We start from the raw sequence: 23,080 nt of genomic DNA, 5'->3' as shown, positions 1-23,080 counted from the left end.
ATCCCATTACAAATGAATACACTGTATGATCCCAACAGCTTATCCTCCTCACCTTTTCCAGCACCAGTGAGCGATATCAGTGAGAATTGGCAGCATTAGAGCCCAATTAAGCTAGATTTATTACAGTGTAAAGGGACTTTCTGCCCACACAGTACATGTAAATATTTAAAAGCATCTTTGTTAAAAAGATATATTTAAGAAATGATTGTAAGAATGCATTTGCATATATATTACTAGTGTATGAATACTGTAAAACGTAGGTGAGTATGTGTGTCAGGCTGGTTAGAGGGATAACAAAGTTTATCAACTTTTTTCTTAGTGTTGCTTTGGGCTGATAAAAAAGTAACATAAACTATAGAATAATTAAAACATTTTTATGTAGGGACACTTCATTAAATTCACAACCAGATGAAGTTATGATAGAGGAATTTCATGATGAAGAAAAGAAATCATTCAATTGTGAAGAAGAAAATGTTGTAAAATTCTTTAATTCATCTACCGAATCACCACCTCCTGTCAGGATCTTCCGTAAAAAAGATCATGTAAGTAGATTTATAGGATTGTTTTTTTTTGTGTGAATGATTGTAAATTGGATATTTAAAGGGAAAATTTCTATTATCTATTATATTAAATTTATCATACCATCTTTAATCCATTTTATCTACCTCATCTTTTTTCTTTAGTTATGTGTGTTTGATACAAGATTGAGGTCTTGATAATGAATAAAAAGTAAAACAATGAAACAATATATTATGTCAAACATTTTAGTTAATAGTAATAATTGTGATTATTGTTTATGTTATACTGATTAAGGTTCAGTGAACTGAAATTTTTTTATAACTGCCATAAAACTATTTATGGGAAATATTTTACAAGGTGGTGACTAATAATTAGGTTACATTTATTTTATAATGTTATTTCTTTCTACTGGTACTGAGATGCAATTTCCATGTTAATTTTTGTTTAATCATATAACCTGATTGTCATCATTATTTAAAAAAAAAGTTATTAAAATTTAATGCTAGCAGGTCCGTATTAATAAATTAACATGTCTCAATAAATTACTTGGCGATGCAACTTGTATACGATGACTTTTCTGCATTTAATTTCCAGAGTTTGGGCTTAGCATTTCCATTGGTTACAATTTTCCACTTAGGTGATAGTAAAATGCTTACATACTAAAAATATTATTATTATTTTAAAAAAGATATTTGTAGAAGTATGATGAAACTTGATTGTGACAGTTTGTCATTGATAAAAGCAGTTAATCATGGTAGTTTGTGGTGATCACAGAAGATTAAATACAGAAAAGTTGATTGTTGTTTGTTTTTTATTTTTAGAATAATCATTGTTTTTTTATATAATGAAAGATTTTTCTGTGCATCAGTTAAAAAAAAGAGGAGACAGTCTTCAAAGCAATATTGTGGATATTGCTTTGAAGGGAATAAAACTAATATTTCACTTTTGATACTTAAAAACAAAATTTCAAAAATTTTCATTTCTTTTCTTTTTAGAGGTTGTCTTCTTGTTTATATGTATTATGCTGTGTTCAGATTAATTTTTTTTTTGTCTGCATTCTTATTTTTGGTTAGGAAATGGAATACCATGCATAAGATCTTTTTCAGTTTGTTTCAAATAAAGTGGGGCTGTCGTTATTGCATGTTGTTCAATTACAATTTATGTGCTTTTTATTGTAGGTAAATTTCTAGTATTTCTTTTTATTGTAGGCAAAACTTCTGGTATTTCTTTTTATTGTAGGCGAAACTTCTGATATTTAGTGCACTTTTATGCTACTTTCCAATATAAATGTGATGTGTTTCATATTTCCCATGAGCATCTTATTCTGGCTTTGGGAAACATGTTATTAATTTGTCAGCTGTGCACAAAGTGTTGTTAAGACTGAAACTACATTCAGTTTTCTACCAGTGAATGTGAGTAGTCTCTTTAAGTTGGGTTAGGCTGAAGTTTATTCGTTAGGTTAGGAATTCTAATGCTAATAATTATAAACTTATCTCATTAATAACTATTGCTTAAAAAAGCATGTTTTCTGTGCCTTCATCTGCTATTACATGAATCAGCTTAACTTTTAAATTTAAAGAAAAATATTGTTTTTTTTTAATCAAACCATAATTTTTGTCTGTTTTTTACATTACTGATGGAGTTTATAAATTTTTTGTTTTATAATAGAATTTTTTTCTCAGTACTAATAATAAATACTCTTTGTTGTAATTTTACAACATCCCTTTATTTTAAACTTTAGTTATCTTTGAAACCAGCATATTAAAGATGACTTTAATAGCTAGCATTCCATTTTTTTAATATTTAATAGGGATGTTCCACTTCTGATATCACGATATCGTAAGAAGATACAGTTTACTGTCTTCCCCAGACCTTTATCTCTTTTCATAAAATGATTTTCACAGTTGTTCTATTTTACTTGTCCAAATTAAAAATCCAACATTGATACATCTTTCTATTTGTGTGAAAAGTTCGTTGCCTGCTGGTTTACTCAAGTCTCAGTTTGACTTCTTTTACAGAAATATACAAATTCAACGATCTGGCTGTTACAAAAAATACAAAACACATTGAAAAATATGATCCAGTTTATTTAATGAAACAGTCTGTTTTAAGGATTAAAGAATATCTAAAATTAATCTATATTTGTGCAATTGATTATTCTGTTATTGTTAGAGAGTACACTTTTAATAAATGTTTAATTATCTTTTACTTTTTAGGAAGAAGCTGTCAGCTGTTACTGCAGTGCATCACATTATTCTACTGATGAACACGACAGCTTAAGAGAAAGTACTTTGCATCACAGTGATAGTGGAGCAGATCTTTCTGAATGCTCAAGAGATCTTGATTGGGAAAAATACTGGGCCGCTAACGGTGAACGTTTGATTTGGGAAAGTTGGATATCAAAATATGGAAATTACATAGATCCCAATTATTTACATTCTGGTACTGCCACCAATGCTGAACAGTTTCATAATGACGAAACATCTTATTTAATTCAGTTTGATGATGGAAGCTCTAGTGTTAAACGTGTTTCATTTTCTGGCCTTTTAGATGATATCAATAAAATTAATAGTGATTGCAAAAATGATACCACAAGTTATATTAAAAATGTTGATTCCATGGATAAACCTGTCGTAGCTATAATTAATGATAATTCTGTAAATGATAGTATTTTAACTGAGAGTATACCATTAAACAGTTTAGCTAGAAGATTATCTGATGTCTCTGAAGGTGGTAAATCTGGTTCTGGAAAAAGTGATTCATCTTCAAATGGTGAGGAGGTACGACTCAGTTCTGGGAGTAGATGTTCTGGTAATAGTTTTGCTTTAACTGCTACTACTGATTCGATGACAAATGTTACTAGAATGACGTTATCATCGTCTGATTCTGTAACTGATGAATCTTCTGCAAGAAGCAACTCGTTTTTATCATCTTCCAATTCACAGTGTGATGCCGATCAACAATGGCAACAGTTATGGTTAGAACATTTTAATGAACAATACTACACCCATTATCATGAATTTACTAAACAGCACGGCAATAAAATAATATCTAAAGGAATGTCTGAAAATTATTTTCATGGTTATTTTAGTGAAAATAAAGAATGTGATATAAAAGAAGAAAATCAAGATGAAAATATTTCTGAAATACATATGGTTAAAGAAAGCGATCATAATTCTTATTCGAATGAAAAATCAGATGTAGATAGTTCAGATCCTGTTACGTGTGTTTTGAAGTCTGATAATCAGATGGATTCTTCTTCAGATTGTCCTGATTTTAGTAATCTGTATTTAGATGAATCTAATACGAGTGCAGATACTCAAAATGAACCTGAGAAAAGGCCTGTTAAAAAACAACGATCAAAATATAAGAATTCTCGGTAAGCATGTATAAATTATTCTTAAATTTCTTAAGATTAAGTTTGGTATATATAAGTTTTTTTTTTTATTATCGTTAAACTCTTTATTTTTTATCAATTTGTGCATACAATGTATTAGTGTCTTTTAAATATTATTTACAGAACGCATGTGTTTATTTTAAATCATATTTCAGTTTTTGTCTTGATCTTTTCTGATAGATATATGTAAAATAAAAACATATTTAACTGATGATAGCGATGTTTATTTTCATTTATTAACTTCTGAAGGAACAATCAGATAGAAAATATTTGTAAAAAATAATTCCAAGTGATTGTGATTTATGTTGTTAATTTTAGCTCATAATATTCTAAATAAAATAAAATTAAAGAATTTTATAATTCTACTGGAAGTGGATGTTAAAAATTATAAAAATGATTGTTTTTAAGGTGAACAGAATCATTAATTTTAAGGTTCTTCTTACCATTGTTAATGGCACTAGTGATAAGTAAAAGTCACTCTGTCAAGTTTACAAATGTTTTCTTATAAGAAAAACACTTTTGTGGTAGGGTAGTGCAATTCATCTGAAAAATCATTTTTTATAAAACCATGCTTTCTAACCATAAAATGCTTTAGGAACTATTTAACATATAATGCTTTTGTTTTACACAAGTTTTAATAATGTTCATATATGTGCTAGATGTTTTGTTTTCTGAAACTTTTGCATGGTTTTTCTTATTTTTGATGTTATGTTTTCCTTACATTAATAGTTAGGCTATTTAATGATGTCTATTTTTAATATGGAATACAGGTTTAGTAGGATTATTTAAAGAAAGCATGCAATTTTAAGCAAGAATAGAAATGCATCTATATGGGGGAGTGTTTGCTTTTACCAATAATATTTTTTACGTTATTTTGTGTGATGATGACCGCTTTTATTTTGTTTGTTGTGAGATATACGATTTTTTATTGCTACTCTCAGATCATGTTTTTTTTTCATTTTAGCAAAAATATGTATTTCTTTTTCTATTAATTCATCTGTTTTCTCCAAAACTTATTTTTCACTCTGTGTTATTCTTCTTATCATCTCTCTGCTTATATTTCCATTTCTTTCAAAAATGAAAATTAAGGGGATAATGCTGATCTGCATGAACCCCTTTTTTAGGGTTTCAATCAGTATATAATTTTTTATTGTTTTTTCATTATTTTATTTTGTCTCATTGTTCAGGTTTGTTCAAAATATTTAAATTAATGGATTAAATAAATGGAAAAATCATATTGCAGCAAATGTGTTAACATATAGAAAAATTATTTTTAGTGTTTATGGTTGTGCAAGAAATCGTTAATCTAATAACATATGATATTCATCAGTTTTAATATTACTTACATTTAATTAATATTATTATTATGTAACAGAATGAAAATGTGTGATTATGATTTTAATATTTGTTGTATGATATATGCATGAAGAATGTATAATTAATTAATTTTCAGTTATAATTTTTCTTTATTTTATACCAGTATTTGTAATCTGCAGGCGGATGTATTTTGTAGTTGTGCTTCTGTCAAGCAATTGTAGATTATAATTTTTTTCTTAATCTTCAATTCTTAAAACACAGTTTTAAATTTGTCTGAAGTTCGCAGACATATTTCATGAAATTCACTTTTGTAGTGGGTATTCTATACCTTTTTTAGTAACATATATAAACTTTCATTCATTTTAAAAATGATTGTAAAAATATCTGAAAATTTAATCTAGAAGAATGTAATGGCATTTTTTTTTTAATTTTCAGATTTGAGAACAGAAAAAAATTTCTGGCCAGTAAATTAAACTGATGTGATGATTTTATATAAAATTTAATCTATTTTAATTGTACCAGTATTTATTGAATGTTACATAACCAGCATATGCAAATAATTATCCTGTAGAAATTTAAATATTGTCAGTAGATACTTATTTGTTTAATATTTAAATTTACTTTCTAAATCTATATGTTATGCTTTTGTCTGTAACATATTTATTGCAGTTTTGACAAAATATTCAAATTAAAAATGTGAGGGTCACAATTGTAGGTAATGGAAAAATTATTTAATAGAATAAACTGAAACTGTTGACATTCAAGTTGGCATCTTGACATAGAAAATATTGTTTGAAAGGAATTTTCATTAATATAATAACCTCTTTTGTTTATTTCAAAATGTCTACTCTACTTGAAACATTTATCATGGAAGAACAACATGCAGTGATTGGATTTTTATTCTCTGAAGGTAGGTGAAAATAAACCACAGAACTGAAACTATATGAAATTTCACTCACAGATGTAAATGTGCATAAATAATATTTACTATGTAAATTCTTTTGAGTGGATCGAACAGTTCAAATTGGCCAGAACAAGTGCCACTGATTTTCATCGTAGCGGAAAACTGGTGGAAGTTTCGACTAATGCTTTGTAAAATTGTGTTGTAATCTTATTTGCAAAGACAGGAGGATAGAAATTTTGCTAAAATCTGTGAGTTTTGTCTATCTATTCCATTATCCCTGATTTGCAAAATTACCATAAAAGGTTTTCAAGGTGGATTCTAAGACAGTAAACTCAGAATCACAAAGACAGCCAAATTCACATTTGTATAGATCTTAAACAACAATTTTTAGTGGAAGGTAAAATGCTTATGTAGATTGGGCAATAACTTATAAAACTTGTATTCATCATTTTGAGCCAGGATCCAAATATTAGATTGAAATGGAAACATCTAAGTTCACCCGACAGGAAAAAATTGAAAAACTTAGATATCAGCTGGTAAAGTGATGCTAACAATATTTTGGGACTATAAAAACAGAATTTTTTGTAAAAACAATGTGCAATCAACAGTGCGTACTGTTGTGACATGCTAGAAAGTAAAGCAAAATCCATATCAAAGCGGAAAAGTCCTGGTTCTCTCTCAAAAAGTGTAGTTCTGCATGATAACACTCTCTCCATATTGCTCAAAGAACACTGGAAGCTATTCAAAAGTTGGGTTGGAAGTTGTTACCACATCCATCTTAGTCTTGATCTCGCACCATCAGATTTTTTTTTGTTTGGTCTTCAGCGATCAGCAGGTGAAGATGCAGTATAAGAATGGCCTGGATATTGTGGTGAACAATTGTTTACTGTTTGAATAAGAAAAATGGGACGTCCCTAAATATAGCTAGGGATTATGTTGAAAAATACTGTTAGCTGTATTGTCACTGAATAAATAGTTTTTCTGTAGTCATTTGTCTATTATTATTGAACGGTCCTCGTAGATGTGTTAAAAGTACTGGAAATGTTTGCTGTGCATTTTGGTTTTCCTCAATCTGATAAATATACTATGTGCTATTCAAAACTTGATTTTGGTCCAAAGAAGTAATTGGGGAAAAATGTTATATATATATATAGCTTCATTGCGTCACTGCACAATTGCCACTCACATTCAGGCATTTATTGTACTGTGATACCAGTTATTACAAATCCTCATTGAAGAATTTTTCTGTTAGAATACACAATCTGTTATTAACACTATCTGATCCCTCATTGGTTTCAAAGTGCTGATTAGTTGGCCAGACCCTCTTGGTAAGGAGATACTTGGTGAAGAGTTACTTTGTGCATAGTCTTGGTTATAGGGAAGATAGTAAAACATGTTACTGTGCTGAAATAAAGTCTGTGTAACCTGTACAAGTAAAGTTGTTATATTGAAAAACAACATACCCTTTCTGAGTGTCCTAGACCATGTTTTGGATTGATTTTTGAATTTTTTAACACTGTTTTACCATAAAATTTTAACCTCAATGGAGTTGCAGATTCTATGAATTCTTCCACCAAATTCCCCTACATTCCCAATTATAACCATATTTCAGTTCAACAGTGTGCTTGAAATTTGATGTTTGATTGCACAATGATGAAATTAACAATAATTAATTATTTTAGTTAATCATTAACAAATTGGATTATTAAATGTACAACACTGACTGTCTGGTGCTAATCTCTTACAGAATTCTCAAAAACATGGCATAATCAAAGATATATCTTGGTGAAACTGCCCTATTAAAAATCTTACCATAATTCTATACAATTTTAGGTTTTTGAATTTCATAGTACATTTTTACCAGTACTGAACAAAATGGATTAATTACGCTGATAAGCATAATTTTTGTTTCCTAACATGTGATAAATGATTTTAATCTGTTTTTTGAAGCTTAAAGTGAATATGAACTCAGAATCTTTCTACGCCAACAATTTTTGAAAAATTTTTTAATTTTAATTGAAGGATTTTTTTATTGTTTAACTTTATTAATATAATTTGTAAGCCATAAATAAGCAATAATATATAAAGAATTAAATCATGTCATATTCCCATATTTTGACCTCATATCTAATACTGAAGAGTGAGCCATCAAGGACAAGATTAATCATATCTGTGCATGTAAAAACATGTAGCTGAAACACAGCTGTGTTGTTTGTATTAAGCATTGGATTTAGGAATGAATTAATTTTGTTCAGTCTTATTGCTGTCTTAAGTTTGTTAACAGGGCAGTGTCATAATGCTTCAAAATTGTGTAAATGATGTTGATGCTTTTTGTTATATATGTGGTGAGTTTACCATAAAATCAAATAGTAAAAACATTACACCTTTAATTAAATTAGCATTTATATCATTTGTACTTTCAGTGTAAAATTTGTGATCAGGATAAGACGTGGACTCCTCATATAGTATGCACTAATTGTTCTGTGTATTTAAGAGGATGGGTGAAAGGTACATGGAAGGCTTTGCCATTTGGTGTACCTATGGTTTGGTGTGAACCAAAGGATCATGTAACTGATTGTTACTTTTGTTTAAAAAGTGTGTCTGGAATGTCTAAAAAATCTAAACATACTGTAAAATAGCCTTCATTGCAATCTGCAATCAGGCCTGTACCTCACAGTGAAATTATTCCAGTTCCTGACCCACCTGTGAATGTGTTTTGAAAGCAGCGATGAAGAATCAGGCAGTACTGAAGAAGAAACCATGATTTTGATTTTGAATTATCTTCCAATAATCCACATTTTATATTACAAGGTGAATTAAACGACTTGGTTAGGAATTTAAATTTATCAAAAAATCAAACTGAACTGTTAGGATCAAGACTGCAAGTTGGAATTTACTTCAAAAATATACAAGAATTTCGGGCTTTCGAAGCCGACAGAAAGAACTTTCTCAGTACTTTAGTGATGAAAATAATTTGGTTTATTGCACAAATATTGATGAGCTTATGTTGCACTTAGGACAAGTTCGTAAAGCTGAGGACTAGTGCCTTTTCATAGCTTTGTCCAAGTATAGTTTAAAAGTGGTACTACTGCACAAGGGTAACAAATATCCTTTGTTACCAGTCGTATTTTGTAAAATCAATGAAGAAGTATAATCCTGAATTTTTGTTTATCAGGCAGAAATTTCTGAGTATAAGTGAAGGAAAAATTAAAGAAGGAATATTTATTGGTCCTCAAATGAGAGAGTTGGTCAAAGGTGATGTATTTAACTCAATGTTAAATAATGTAGAAGGTGCAGCTTGGGCTTCATTTAAAGACGTTTGCAAAAATTTTCTCTGCAAACAAAAATCTGACAACTACCACGGTATTGTTAATCGACTTCTTAACTTCATACAGAGCTATGGGATGTAATATGTCTTTGAAAATATATTTCCTCCACTCACATCTGGATGTTTTCTTGGACAACCTCAGAGACGTAAGTGACAAACATGGTGAAAGTTTCCACCAAGACATTTCAGTGATACAAAGCTGTTATAAAGGGGAATGGAGTACTAACATGCTAGCTGATTACTGTTGGACATTAATTCGGGATGTGCCTGACGTTATTTTATAAAAGAAAAGCATTAGTGAAATCATTCTAACGCAGGTATGGCCATGCAAACTTATAAATTTTAACTATATTTTCCCTTAATTTTTTTTTAAGCATTATTTAAAAGTAAGGGTGATAGAAAAATTGTATTTACAGATCTGTAATGTACGCAAAAAAGCAATTCAAGAAATGGTATCATACTTTGACAAACATTAAAAAAATAATTTTTAGTGTGTCAGTTTTATTAGATGTATAGCAAGATTATAGATTTTTTTTTTGACAATGGTCATGCTGTCAATGGGTACCATGTTGTGATAGCTTTGGGTGCATTTTCATTAGCAAACCAGAAGTCAGCTTTTGAATAGTTCTCTTATTTAAAAAGATGGTTTCTGAAATTCAATAGATTGGTTAGAGCAATAGCAGAATTTTCTATAATTTATTCAAATTCTTCTCTGGATTAGCCACTTATCTGAATTAATAATGTAGGCTACTCCGTTACTAATTCAGAGAAGTTTCGCTGCTTTTGTTGATGCTGTTTTTTGTGTTTTGGTTAAATTGCACTCATGCTTGTATGAATTTCTACTAAGTAACCTTATTTGTGTGTGATCACTTACGACAAGTATTGGTAAAAGTTGCTTATGATTTTTTTACCATGCAGTCTTAATTTATTTTACACTCTTTCATTGTCAGAGTACTTTATTCACTTATTTAGTGCTTTTGGAAAGTAACTACATAACTATAAAACATTAAAATTTGTAATGGTAGTGGAATTAAAAATTAAATTTTTATCTTCTTGTATAGTGATTTAATGGAAAGACTATCCTTCAGCATTCAAAGCAGTTGTTATCTCCTTATTTTTTAATACATTCATTAATTGTTTACATATAACTGTTATGATATTTCCCCAAAAGTGGATGATTTTAAATTTGGAGAATGTGGCCAAATAGTTATTGAATTGATTTAATTGCTTAATTTCTTAGATTTCTTTCTCTACCTCTAGTTTTAATGTACTTTTTGTAATCTCTCGGTTGTTTCCCATGTAGCCTAGATAATAAATAATTTTTTGTATTCTAGTTATTCAATTCCTATTGATGAAATAAATTACTGTGTTTTGGTTAAAATAATCCACTAAATGAATAAATAAGTGCTGAATTAATTTATTACTGAAAGTAATCATGTGTGATTTATTAAACGAATGTTTTGATACAGATCAAACAGGACTTTTTAAATAAATAAGTCTCTGCTTGTGTATTTAATTTAATTGTTTGTGATTATGGTTTTATTGTGATCATATATTCTTTCTATATTTATTTTGTTTGTATTAATATTTGTATGTTTTTATTGTTAAATGTTAACCATGTTTGGAAAGTAAGTACCTTGGATAAAAGCATTAAGACAGTTCTTTTTAAATGATTTTATTGTTACAGTAAAATGTACATCTTTTCATAATAGTTATTATTTATCACAATATTGAATCAATTTCTGAATACCCTTTTCATAAAATGAATAAATGTGAAGACAATAAATGCATACCTCTTTTGTTATCATAAGGCAATTTGTAATAATTTTATACAGAAAAGTTAATGAAAAATTGTGACAAAATCATTAGTTTTCTGTTCATTTTCTTTTTTTGTTTATACTTTGCTTTTTATTGTCAGTAATGATGATGACCCCCATTCTATGCCTTTTCATGTTTGTTATTACATCTTTTGTTAAACTGTCCAACCCATCTTCCTACCATTCCATTACTCATACCATTTTTATTCTAAACTTCACTATTGTTAATGAATCTGCTGGTTTCACATTCTTTGCATTTAAAAAGTGAATTTCACTGACTGAATTTCGTACTAAGCAGTTTGCTCAGTTATCTTAAATATTTAAAATAAAGATTAAAAACTCCTTTTCTAAATAATGAAGAAACTCGGCACTTTTGTTTGTTGAGACAACTGAAGTGTTCTGGTAGTTTTATTTGGAGATTGTACTTTCTTTTCAAACATGTGTCATAATTTAAAAGCTTCTTTTTTAATTAGATTGGTGTACCAAAGTTTTCAAGTTTTTTCTTGCCTGGGCTTGAATTTTTTTCATAAGTTACGTTATATTTCATTACCCATGTGCAAGCTTATGTAGTAATCACTATTACACAGTATGTCTGAAAAGTTCCCGAACTAAATTTCTGTAGTCAATACAAGTAGCGCCATCTCTCGGATAACCAAGGAACTATGTAATATGATGTCTGACGAGTGTGTGTCTAAAATTTCATCATCTTTCGTCACTCCAGTCTTGAGTAATATTTGGCCATGTATGTTGTGTTAATGTGATCTTGTGTGAGTCACGACATGGAACAGAGAAGCACGATAAAAGCTTGTGTTCAGCTTCAAAAATCTTTTGTTGAAATTTATTCTATGATACAGTAAGCGTTCGGTAATGAAGCCGCTTCTCATACTACAACACACATTTCGTGGAAGCGGTTTAAAGACGCTAGAGAGTTGTTGGGTGATGACGAACGAAGTGGGAGGTCGCCAACAGCTGTTCACAATGAAAACGTTGCAAAAGTGCGCTTGCAACTGGTCAAGCTGTGAATTCTAAATTCTATTTGGAAGTAATGAAATGCCTGATGCGTCGCATTCATCGAATCTGGTTCAAGTACTGGAATCTGAGCCATTGGACTCTCTTGCACGATAATCCCTTGGCACACATGGCAACAGTTTTAACGTGTTATTACACCACAAATCAAATCACTGTTATCCCACCCACCCAGTTCTCCTGACTTGGCTCTAGCAGACTATTTTTTGTTCCTGAAACTCAAATTGAAGATGAAAGGTCGCTTTTTTGACAATATTCTGGCCATGCAGAGGGCTTGCACTGAGGAGTTGAAGGCGATCCCACAATGTGATTTCTCCAAAGTATTTGACGGGCTCTACTGGCGCTATAATGAGTGTATAACTAGAGAAGGGTTCTGTGTAGAAGAGGGCTGATGTGAGTAAATTCTTTATCTCTAAATATGTATTTTTATTTAATTTAGTTAGGGAACTTTTCAGATATACTTTGTATGTAAAAGAGCTTCTTTAATTTTAGTAATTATACATTTTTTGTTTATGGTTTTGCTAATAATGAAACTGATTAAAGTGTTTTAAGTATTTTTCCATTAATATTACTAATAAAAATTCTTATTAGTCTTCAATTTGTTTTTAAATTTAGTTTCATACTAATAATTAGATTTTTTGTGTAAAAAATAACATTTTTGTTATTTCTTAAACTTGTTAATATATATAAGCTTTTTTTTTTAACTTTTGGTTCTTAATGTCAGAAGAGTTAAACACTCATGTTACTATTGATAAGGTTTCTTGATTAGAAACTTATTATGAATATGCACTTCAAAAATGATATTTAACTTGAAATTTTACTTTTTTCTAAACTGCTAATTTAGTCAAAATGTTTTATGTGCAACCTGCATGATTTAACCTTAACAAATCTGCAACTGTAGTTTTGTTGCTGTTAAGTACACTTAATAATGTAAACATTTTTTTCTTATGTTAATTGACTGACAGTTAAATTTTACTGATTTATTCTTTCTATTCATTACCTGAAACTATTTTTATTGTTTTTATTTATCAGATTTCAATTGTCAGTGCCTAAATGTTATGTTACAGAGATTTAGTTTGTAGGATAGATGTAGATAATTTAATAATGTTGCTCTACATAATATTTTTTTGAATTAATTCACCACATAAGCTCGAAGCTTGTGTGTGGGAATATGGGAATGGAAATTTTGTAGCATATGAAAAATGCCACAGTTACTGGGATTTTAACCCAGATTTATACTATTAAATTTTTATGTTAATTTTGAAATTATTTTAAGATTTTTGAAAAGTTTGTTCGTTTATAAGTAAATATTAATAATATTCTTTGGTTTGATATCTGTACATATAAAATTATTATTCTTTTGTTTTAGATATATAGATTCTGTTGGAAGAACATTAGAAGTTTTAAAAAATGAAAGTATAAATGACAGTGAAAATATTAAATTTAATGAATCGAGTAAAGAATTAAATGACTTAAATACTACTGATAAGTTATCGGCAGAAAAAGATACTGTTGAATTTAATAATGATATTATTTCTGGTATGGATGTGGAGTATTTAAATGATGATGATGTTTTAAGTAAAGATTCTGAAGAACTTAGGGATTGCGATTGCAATATGTGGGATAATTCTCATCCTAGTGATAACAGTGAAAAGTGTTGTGATAAAATGAAAGATTGTAATAGTGATAATTATGTTGATAATGTAAGCAAAGATGTTTCAAAGCTTAATGATAGTATGATAATTAGTGATGTGAATATGTATCAGGATATACATAATATTACGACTGACGAGTGTTCTTGTGAATGTGATTATAAATTAACCTCATCCGATTTGAAGTTTAATAATGTTGATATCCATAAGACTGAAAAAAATGGTATTGATAAACAAAAGACTGGTATTTATGATACTGATAAGAGGTCAGTTATTTTAAATTATAGTAATTAGTTTTTAATTTTTAACTTAAGTAGTGAAAAAATATTTAATACATAAGGACAGTTAAATCCACTTATGTCAGCGATTCTTGATGTGCAATGAAACACATTTTCACCATGGCATGTGTAACTACATTTATTTTTACATGTGTCTATGTTGAACTGCATGTTTTCAACAAAGACACAAGTAGTTCAAACTTAACTATTGACTGATACAAGAAATCTTATTTAGGAATTTGAGAAATATTTTTATTCAGTTTATCAGCTGTATCCATTTTCAAGAAAATAAGATAAGTATAAATGATGCAAATGACCTTGATAACTTAGATATTTTGGTTATTACAAAAAAATTGTGTTCTATGAGCTATTGCATTTTTTTGGGTGCAACCAGTGGCCAATGCAGATGCTATTCTCCATTTATCTTTTAAGGCAGTCATTTTAATTTCTGTTTTTGAATGAATTTATAATTGTAGTTTTAAGATCTTTGTTTTTCCTGATGCCTGGAAGAGCGTCATGGTGTTGTCAGTTCTTAAAAACTGTATCATATGACATTATAACAATTATTTCACATCCTTTCATATAACTCACCAAGTTATTCAAAATAAAATAGGTAATTTTTTGCACCCCTTTATGCTTATACAATGAATGGCAATATATTTCTGTTATGTTCAGATGTTAAACAAAGAAAGTAATGAACTTGAAGCATAAAGAATACAAACTATTAAGTAAAAATTTGAAATGAAAGATAAAAAAGTAAATCATCAATTTAATCCAAAATAACCTATTACAAAGTTCAGTGCAGGTACACATCTGCTGATGTTTTTTCTGCACATAAACTAATAATTATTTCAAAAAAGCTATTCTTGTAGCAATAAGCAATGGTATTAATGAAATCGTACAATTTTTATTTTTATTTTTTATAGCTAAGTAATGATATTTGTTATATTTTGACTGGCAGTGAATGAATTAATAAGTATTAGTATTAAAAATAAGTAACACTTTTTTTCAATATTTATAATCTTCATATTTATGAGGTATGTGAAGTTTTTATCTCTAAATTTTTATTTATTTGAATTTTTAATTGATTATCCAAATATTACAATCTTGCTTAAATCAGGGGTTGTTAAACCTTTGCACTCCTGCCAAAATTAGAAAATAATTTTAATGATGGAAAGGAATGGGAGAACATTTCCCACCCATTTTTATGTTGAAATATTTCCAAAGAGTAGATAAAAAAGCAATAACCTTAAAAGTATGGTCTCAATCATCCTTGTTGTACAAAGTAAATGTACATTACAATATGATACACAAAGCATACAAATATAAAAGAATTAGGCAATGAGATTAAATCAAACTTAATGCAAACCAAAATGAAAGTGGGGATATTTTTATAAAAAAGGTGTTAATAAAAAATCTATGAAAAAAATTACTACTTTATTGATTATTTCTAAAAAAAAAAAAAATAAAAGCAAGATACACGTGCACAATTTAACACATGCACTTGCTGTAATATGTATTATATGATTCTTTACAGTATCATTGTACTTCTTCAGCGACCATGTATTTTGCATGTATAATTAATTTTAGTAACAGATGAAAATAAAAAAAATTTACACAAATAAAATGATTAATGCTTCAGTGTGTTCTACAATTTCTAAGTAGGAAATTTTTCATGCTAATTTTGTTTAATATATATTTATTTTGAGTAGCAGTTACAGTAGCATTTATTTTAAAAGTTATTGTAACAAAAGCAATTTGTATAATGATTCATGCATATAAACAGTGATAATGTTTAAAATCAAAGATAAATATATCTATTTTCAGATAATCTATTTTAGTTTACTTATATTAATTCCATCAATTTATGTCTTGAATAAATGAATTTAGTTTCATTTTTAATGTGTCCTGTAATGGTAGTTGGGCTTTGTTACACATGCAATAAATATTTACCTTTTTTCCTTGTTATGTTTCATAGTTTTCATAAATTATATTTGTGGTTTGTATGTTAAGTATATTAAAATATATTCTATTGTATTATTATTATTATTATTATTATTATTAGCAATAGTTTTGTTTTTGGGTTGTTAGACGCAATTAAAATTATTAGTTAAGAATAACAAACTCATAGCCCAGCATGTTAAATTGTTAATAATGTTTATATGATTTTTGTGAAGAGAGTAGCTTTGCAAATAGGACAAATTAATAGATGACAAGCACATAATAGGCATCCAGAAATCCAAAGGAAAAATTTCTGCTGCTCGTTAGATATTAAGGTTGTAAGTTAAAGAATTTCAAAATGAAATAAAAGTGCTTTTTTAGTCTGTAATCGGAACCATGTTTGTTTAGCTCTAAAGGATCACACCAGTTTGGCTAGTGATGAACTCATCATCGCAAATCAGTTGATTTTGAAGTCAAAGAGTTCTAAGGTTCAGAGTTCAAATTTTAGTAAAGGCTGTTACTTTTATTTGAATTTGAATACTAGATCATGAATACTGGTATTTTTTGGTGGATTTCAATTAACCACACATCCCAGGAATGGTCGACCTGAGACTGTATATGACTACACTTCATTTACATTCATACATATCATCCTCTGAAGTAATACCTTACGATGGTTCTGGAGGCTAAACAGAAAAGAAGCTCTCTAAAGAAGTGTGAACATCATTCAAAACCTGTTAGTTGGTGGAAAGGTTTTGCCCTTTGATAAAGGTAGTGTAAAAAAACAGTAAACAGTTTTCACGCAAAGAAGAAAGAATTGCCTACTTGAAAAATATTGCATCAAGAACTTCAGAATTGTCTTAAAAGTAGTAAAATAATTTAGTAGTTATTTTGAAATAGTTAGGTTTCAAGTGCTTAAAACTGAAAATAATTGGAAACTCGATGTTTCGTAGAAAAGAATTGAATATTTAAAGGCATTAATTAAAAATTACTGTTCCAATTTTATTTTGACAAATTGTGTAATTTAACTTCACATCCCATTATATAATCATGGTCTGATGATTACAGCAAAGGACTTAAAAGTGCCAGTTTTTAGAAGTGATATTTTAATAATATCCGTGCTAGAGAAGAAAGTAGGGTCCTTTTTAAAGCTAATTTCAGTAACAATTTATGAAATGGGCATCTGAAAAATTAATTCCTATTCCTCCTCTACAGTCTGGTAGTTCTTGTGTGTATTATATTACTAGGATGTAGGTACTACTACATTATTAGTGTAATTCTTCAGAGTTAATGTTTTTTGGTTGAGTAGAAAGGTTCTATCAATATGTTTCATCACAAGCTTGTATACTATTACAGTGTATCTGTACACACTGTCAGATTTACAGGTAAATTTTGAGAATGATGAATTTTTAAATTCCTTTGTGTTTTGGTAGCTAGCAAACTGTATTCAGTTCACTTGATTGTTTACAACTATTAGTTCTAACATATGATAAAGATAACACTTTGAGATAGTAGTTTAATAACTGATGATGAATTTGTGAATTTGAATTGGGTTTGTTAAATTGGTACATTTTTATTGAGCTGGTTAATATGGTGCATTTGTGGATGATCTTTATTGGTAGTTTTGATTGCAAACATTGGACATGTTAGAAAAAAAAATATATATATGAGGCATAAAGTAAGGGCCGTTTTCAATTTTCCGCTATTAGGTGCGATAGAAATTGATGGGCGCTAGTGTAGCATGTTTATTTATATCAATGATCGTATATTTGCAACAATAGTTTAACATTATTTGCATTAGTTGCTGTGTTTAGCCTGGCTGAAATGAGTGCTACAATGAATAATGATGTGAGTTGTGAAGTATGATCAGTAATTCGTTACCTACTGGTGGGTGAAAAACAAGTTTGCTGCTGATATTCATAGAGAAATTGTCGATGTATACAGACCCAGTGTGCGAAGGTAAAGTTTGCTACCAATTATGTTGTTTGTTTTTTGGAGGAAGAACAGATGTTCATGACAAAGAATGTAGAAGTTGCCCAGCTGTCATCACAGATGAATTGAATGAAAATGTGAATACAAATATCTGTGAAAACAGAAGGCTTATTGTTTCTCATAATCGACTGAATTTCCTTTTGTTTCGTGTAGTTTACAACATTTTAACTGAAGAACTGAGTTACAGAAAGTGTTGTGTTCCTGATGGGTGCCAAAAATGTTGGCAGAAACACAAAGAAAAATGTCTTTCTGCGGCTTAAACATTTTTGAGATGCTATGAAAATAAATGTGTTGATTTGTGGAAACATGTGACTAACGAAACATAGATATCCAGATGTTGAGACAAAGCAGTACTGGCAATCCGATGGTGGCATTCATCATCCCTGAAGCCCAAAAAGTTTAAGCGAGAAAGGCCCTTACTTAAAAAACATCCCTTGTATGTGTATCTTGGTTGTCTACAAATAAACAAGAATTTCAGGATATGTTCTAAAAGAAACAAGTTCATATAAACATGGGTACAGAAATGTTTTGTTTTAAAGTTATAAATTGCAAAAAATTTTGCTCTAATTTCTGCTACTAGGGAAAATTAAGTCTTAGTACATTTGTATTAATAATACATTAGTATTAGTAATTTATTTTTACTTTTTCTTTTTCTTTAGCAATGATGGTTCTCTTGATAGAGTAAAGAGTGCTTTTACTCTAATGGGATATTCATTTGATCCGGATGGAATTAAAAATAGTGAAGAATTAAAAAAATGCCAACCTGTTGTTCATTATAAGAAGAAAAATATTAGACTTCAGAATCGTTTATTAAAAATGTATTTTAATTATAAGCCCCAATTAAATAAACATATTTATTTTGATGATGATGGAGAAGTTTGTTCTTTAGATAAGGTAAGTGTACTCCTTGCTCTTTTTTCCTCTTTTACAAATCTATAATATGGTGTTAAAATCATGTTAAACAGTTTGTTAACTATAAAGGTAGGATTACAGAATTGTGTAATTTACCTTGTTTGCACTTATTTTCACTATAAAAATGTTGGTAATACTCTTTTTATAAACAAATTTTTTATTGCAAGTCCCCGTATTTATTTTTTAATTGATGTTTTCATTCTTGAGATAAAAGTTCTTAAAATGTAACTTAAAGTATGTTTATTAAACTAAGTATGTTTTATCTCTTATTACATAAGAGTTTTAATGTAATGTTTTTTTTTTTGTAAATGTTATAAGAAATAATAAATGTAATAGATGACTGTTCTTAATTGTATTAATATATCTCTTCTTAATTGTAATATTTTTTGTGTCTTTAAAACAACCTCCATTTGTAAATTGAAGTAAATAATTTCCATATTAAAAAAAAAAAAATGGAAAAATTTTCTAAAAAATCATACTTTTTAACTTTTATTCAATATAATTATTATATTCTGATTTTAACTGAAGATTAGGATTATGGATAATCTGCAAAACCAGCTTTAAGTTGCTATTTTTGTTTTTTATTTATTTCATCATCATGTAGTCCTACTCTGGGACGTAAGCAGGTCCCTTGCTTCATGTCCATCCATTCTCCCCATTTCCAGTTAAACTTTTGAGTTCTTGGCCATTTGTTAGTGTAATTTTTAATCTTTTCTGGCCTGTTTTCATTGTACCTTCTGTAAATCCTTGTAGTACTGTTTTAATCAACTCTTCTCTTGATACGTTACGTAAGTTTTGCTGTTCTGAACTGTTCTGATTAAGCTTCTATTTTTGTTCACTTTTCTCATTATTTCTTCATTTTTCTCTGACATCTATTAAAATTCTCTTCTCCAAATCTCCTACATACCCATGCTTTAAATATGTTTAATCCTTTTTTTCTACTTAGTATTCATGTTCTGTACAGGAGAGGTTTCATGAAATTTACATCTCATGGCATATTGTCTTCTATGCTCATTATTCTATTTTCTTAATATTAATTTTTTTACCATAGGCTTCTTGTTTATTTACTGTTTTATGAATTTTTATTTTTAAAAGGTTATAAAAAGTATAACATATCTACTTAATTACTTTTTATTTCATTGTACAATATAAAAATTGTTAGAATATATTTTAAATTCTTGTTGAAAAATATGTTTTTTGAATTACAGGTGTATGTTTATGTTATAAAATGTGACTACACAGTATAAAAAAGTCGTAGCCACTGAAACATATTTGCCTTAATTCATATTAGGTAATGCTTATAAGAGAGTATTTAGAACTATATGAAAGAGAAGATTTGTTATATAATTTTGTAAAGGTTGGCATTCATAAAATTAAAAAGTATCTGGAGATTAGTGATTTCAACTTAGTGGTTGCATAATCTAGTTCATAATAGTTCACGGGTTAAAGTAATTATTTTTCAGTCGATTTAAATAAAACAAGTTTTTGATCTTTTTCTGAAATTTACTTAAACAATTTTATGGTAGTTTTTTTATGAATTTATTGCTTTTTGTGTCTTAATATTAATGCGATTCATATTTTAATTACTTTTTTTACTATTTTATTTTAGGTGAAAAACTTTCTTAGCAATGAAGATAACAGTACTATAAATAAATATGGTCATTATTTGAATGAAAAAAATGAAAAATTGCAAACTGAAGATAGTTCAAAATCATGTGTAACTAATATTAATTCAATATCATCAGAAGATTTTACTGCATCATATAAGAGATCCAGTAAAAATGAGATCGAAGAATTTTCAGAAAAAGATGATTCTACCGATGTGGAAGAAGATTTATTCTTTTCAGCTGAAAGTGGAAAAAGTGAAATTGAGATGTCTGATAAAAAGGAAAGTGGTAAAATAAAACCACCACAAAGGAAGAAAAAGCGAAAGCAATTGAAAAAGAAAGCGATGTTGTCTTATTCTGATTTTAAAGAATATTTACCACCTGAAATTGTTTCGGATTCGTCTCTTATGAAATATTGGCATCAGAGATATAGGCTGTTTTCAAAGTATGATGAAGGAATAAAGTTGGATGCTGGTAAGTTATTAAATAGAATAATTATCTTTCTCATAAAAAAGGATGGTGTATGGGTTTGTTTGTTGTAAGTGCTCAAGTTTTTATTTTAGCTGCTATTGGCACAGAGCAGACCAATGGTGGTGCACTGGCACAGCGACCCTCTTCCGCTAGAGCAGTCCTTTGTCAATTAATCTACAGATTATTTAATTTAATTTCTAAGTGCATTTTTATTTATATTTTATATCTGTATTTTTATTTATTTATTATTTATTAATTGTATTAATAAAAGAAAGGGATTATTAGTTAATATTTAGCAGTAAAAAAAAAGAATTCTTTATCTAGTGGGGAGAGTTGTTTGCACACATCTGGCTGGCGCATCACATGGTCCACTTTGTGCTAATAGCAGCAGCTGAAGTGGCAATTAACATAACCTCATATGAATACACACAAGCTAACTCCCTACAGCTAGCATAAACATTATATTTCTATTGAAAACTATTAAATTCTATATCTACTCACTCCTTAAGTTGTTTTAAATATAAAAACACCAAAATCTCTACACACTAACATTTTTTTTCTTATTATATTTCTGTAAAATACTTAATATTCTCACAAGCATGAGGATTCGAACACGTCCAGGGGGCAGAAACCCCTAGCTAGATGGTTAGGCAAGCGAACAAGCAAAGTGAGCCCTGACTGACTGGTATAATCAATAGTGAGGCCATAATTATGATTTGTCCATATTGGTATTTGTTGCAATCTATACTAATAAATTATAAACAGGCTTATTTTGTTAAATGTCAGTTTGTGTGTCATATAAAAAGTAATTAATTGTAGTTTCTAGTTTGAGTACTTTCCCTTTAGACTTTTTATTTTTTTAACATTTTACCTTTCTTTTCTTAGACTTCCCTATTAACAAAAGGTTTCTGTATTATAAAGTATTTAGAAAAGTTTCTAAGGTATTTAGCAAAAAATCTCTATTCTGTATGCTAAGGTAATGGTAATAATATTGAAAGGACTAAATTTTCATAAATTCACATAACTGTTACACAAACACTTAAGTTACCCTCATTTTCTACTGTGAGTTTTCCTTTTGTCTTTTCTGTATTGGTCCTCACACATCTGATTTTAAAAAAATAAATAAATATAAATTTTAAAATCTATATTTTCTGTCCTTTTGATAAGTTGTTCTTAAAGAAATTATCCTTGTTTAAAAATGGATTGTTAAGTTGATTTCAAAAGGAATATTAATTTTATAAAATCTGCTGAGGCTGTTTGCTTATTAGACGGGACTGTATCATTGTTGGTGTTAGCTGCTTCTGTGTCATTTTGTTTGTTTTAATTCTTGGTAGTTGATACAATTTATAAAAAATTAAACTGGTATAATTGAAATTATGTTTGATTCTTGTTACTGTTTACATTAATATATTAGTTATTTATTTATTTATGTCATATGGTTGTGATATATATAAAAAAATTTGAGCTACAGGAAGTTTTGTACAGGTTGTAGTAATGTAAAAAAAAGAAAAAAAGTTACTTTGTCTCTGAATAATGTTCATTATACAGAAAGTCCCTCTGGTGAACAAATTGAGTGAGAGTATTGGATGCTGGTAAGAAATAACATTTCAGAAGTTCATTTAAAAAGGTAGTGGGAAATTCTTATTTTATCTGATTTGGGATGTTTACTATTCTTTATATTTGTTATGCTTTTATGAGTAGCAGTTGAGTTACATGTCAGGTTGTCTTGATTATTCTAGGTTGTGACATCTAACATAAAAATTGTTTAAGTAATTTTTTTTTAGAGAGCTGGTATTCCGTTACACCAGAAAAGGTTAGTGAACATATTGCAGAAAGATGTCGTTGTGATTTAGTTATAGATGCATTTTGTGGGGCTGGCGGAAACACAATACAACTGGCTTTTACGTGTGAAAGAGGTA

At 28.7% G+C, this 23,080-nt stretch overlaps 1 protein-coding gene across 1 annotated transcript in view; it reads left to right on the top strand.

Moving 5' to 3' along the window:
* The window catches only part of Tgs1 (Trimethylguanosine synthase 1), a 57,585-nt gene that overhangs the window by 20,162 nt on the left and 14,343 nt on the right, over positions 1–23,080 (top strand). Inside the window, exons 3-8 of the mRNA XM_075369973.1 lie at positions 383–542; positions 2,736–3,898; positions 13,678–14,226; positions 18,831–19,065; positions 20,693–21,164; positions 22,946–23,077. Of these exons, the coding sequence (XP_075226088.1) occupies positions 383–542; positions 2,736–3,898; positions 13,678–14,226; positions 18,831–19,065; positions 20,693–21,164; positions 22,946–23,077 (2,711 nt within the window). The remainder of the gene's footprint in view (positions 1–382; positions 543–2,735; positions 3,899–13,677; positions 14,227–18,830; positions 19,066–20,692; positions 21,165–22,945; positions 23,078–23,080) is intronic.

The sequence above is a fragment of the Lycorma delicatula genome, chromosome 6 (genome assembly GCF_047948215.1).
Source record: "Lycorma delicatula isolate Av1 chromosome 6, ASM4794821v1, whole genome shotgun sequence".
Classification (NCBI taxonomy): Eukaryota; Metazoa; Arthropoda; class Insecta; order Hemiptera; family Fulgoridae; genus Lycorma; species Lycorma delicatula.
The sequence above is the reverse complement of the archived record's forward strand: the minus strand, read 5'-3'. Positions and strand labels throughout refer to the sequence as shown.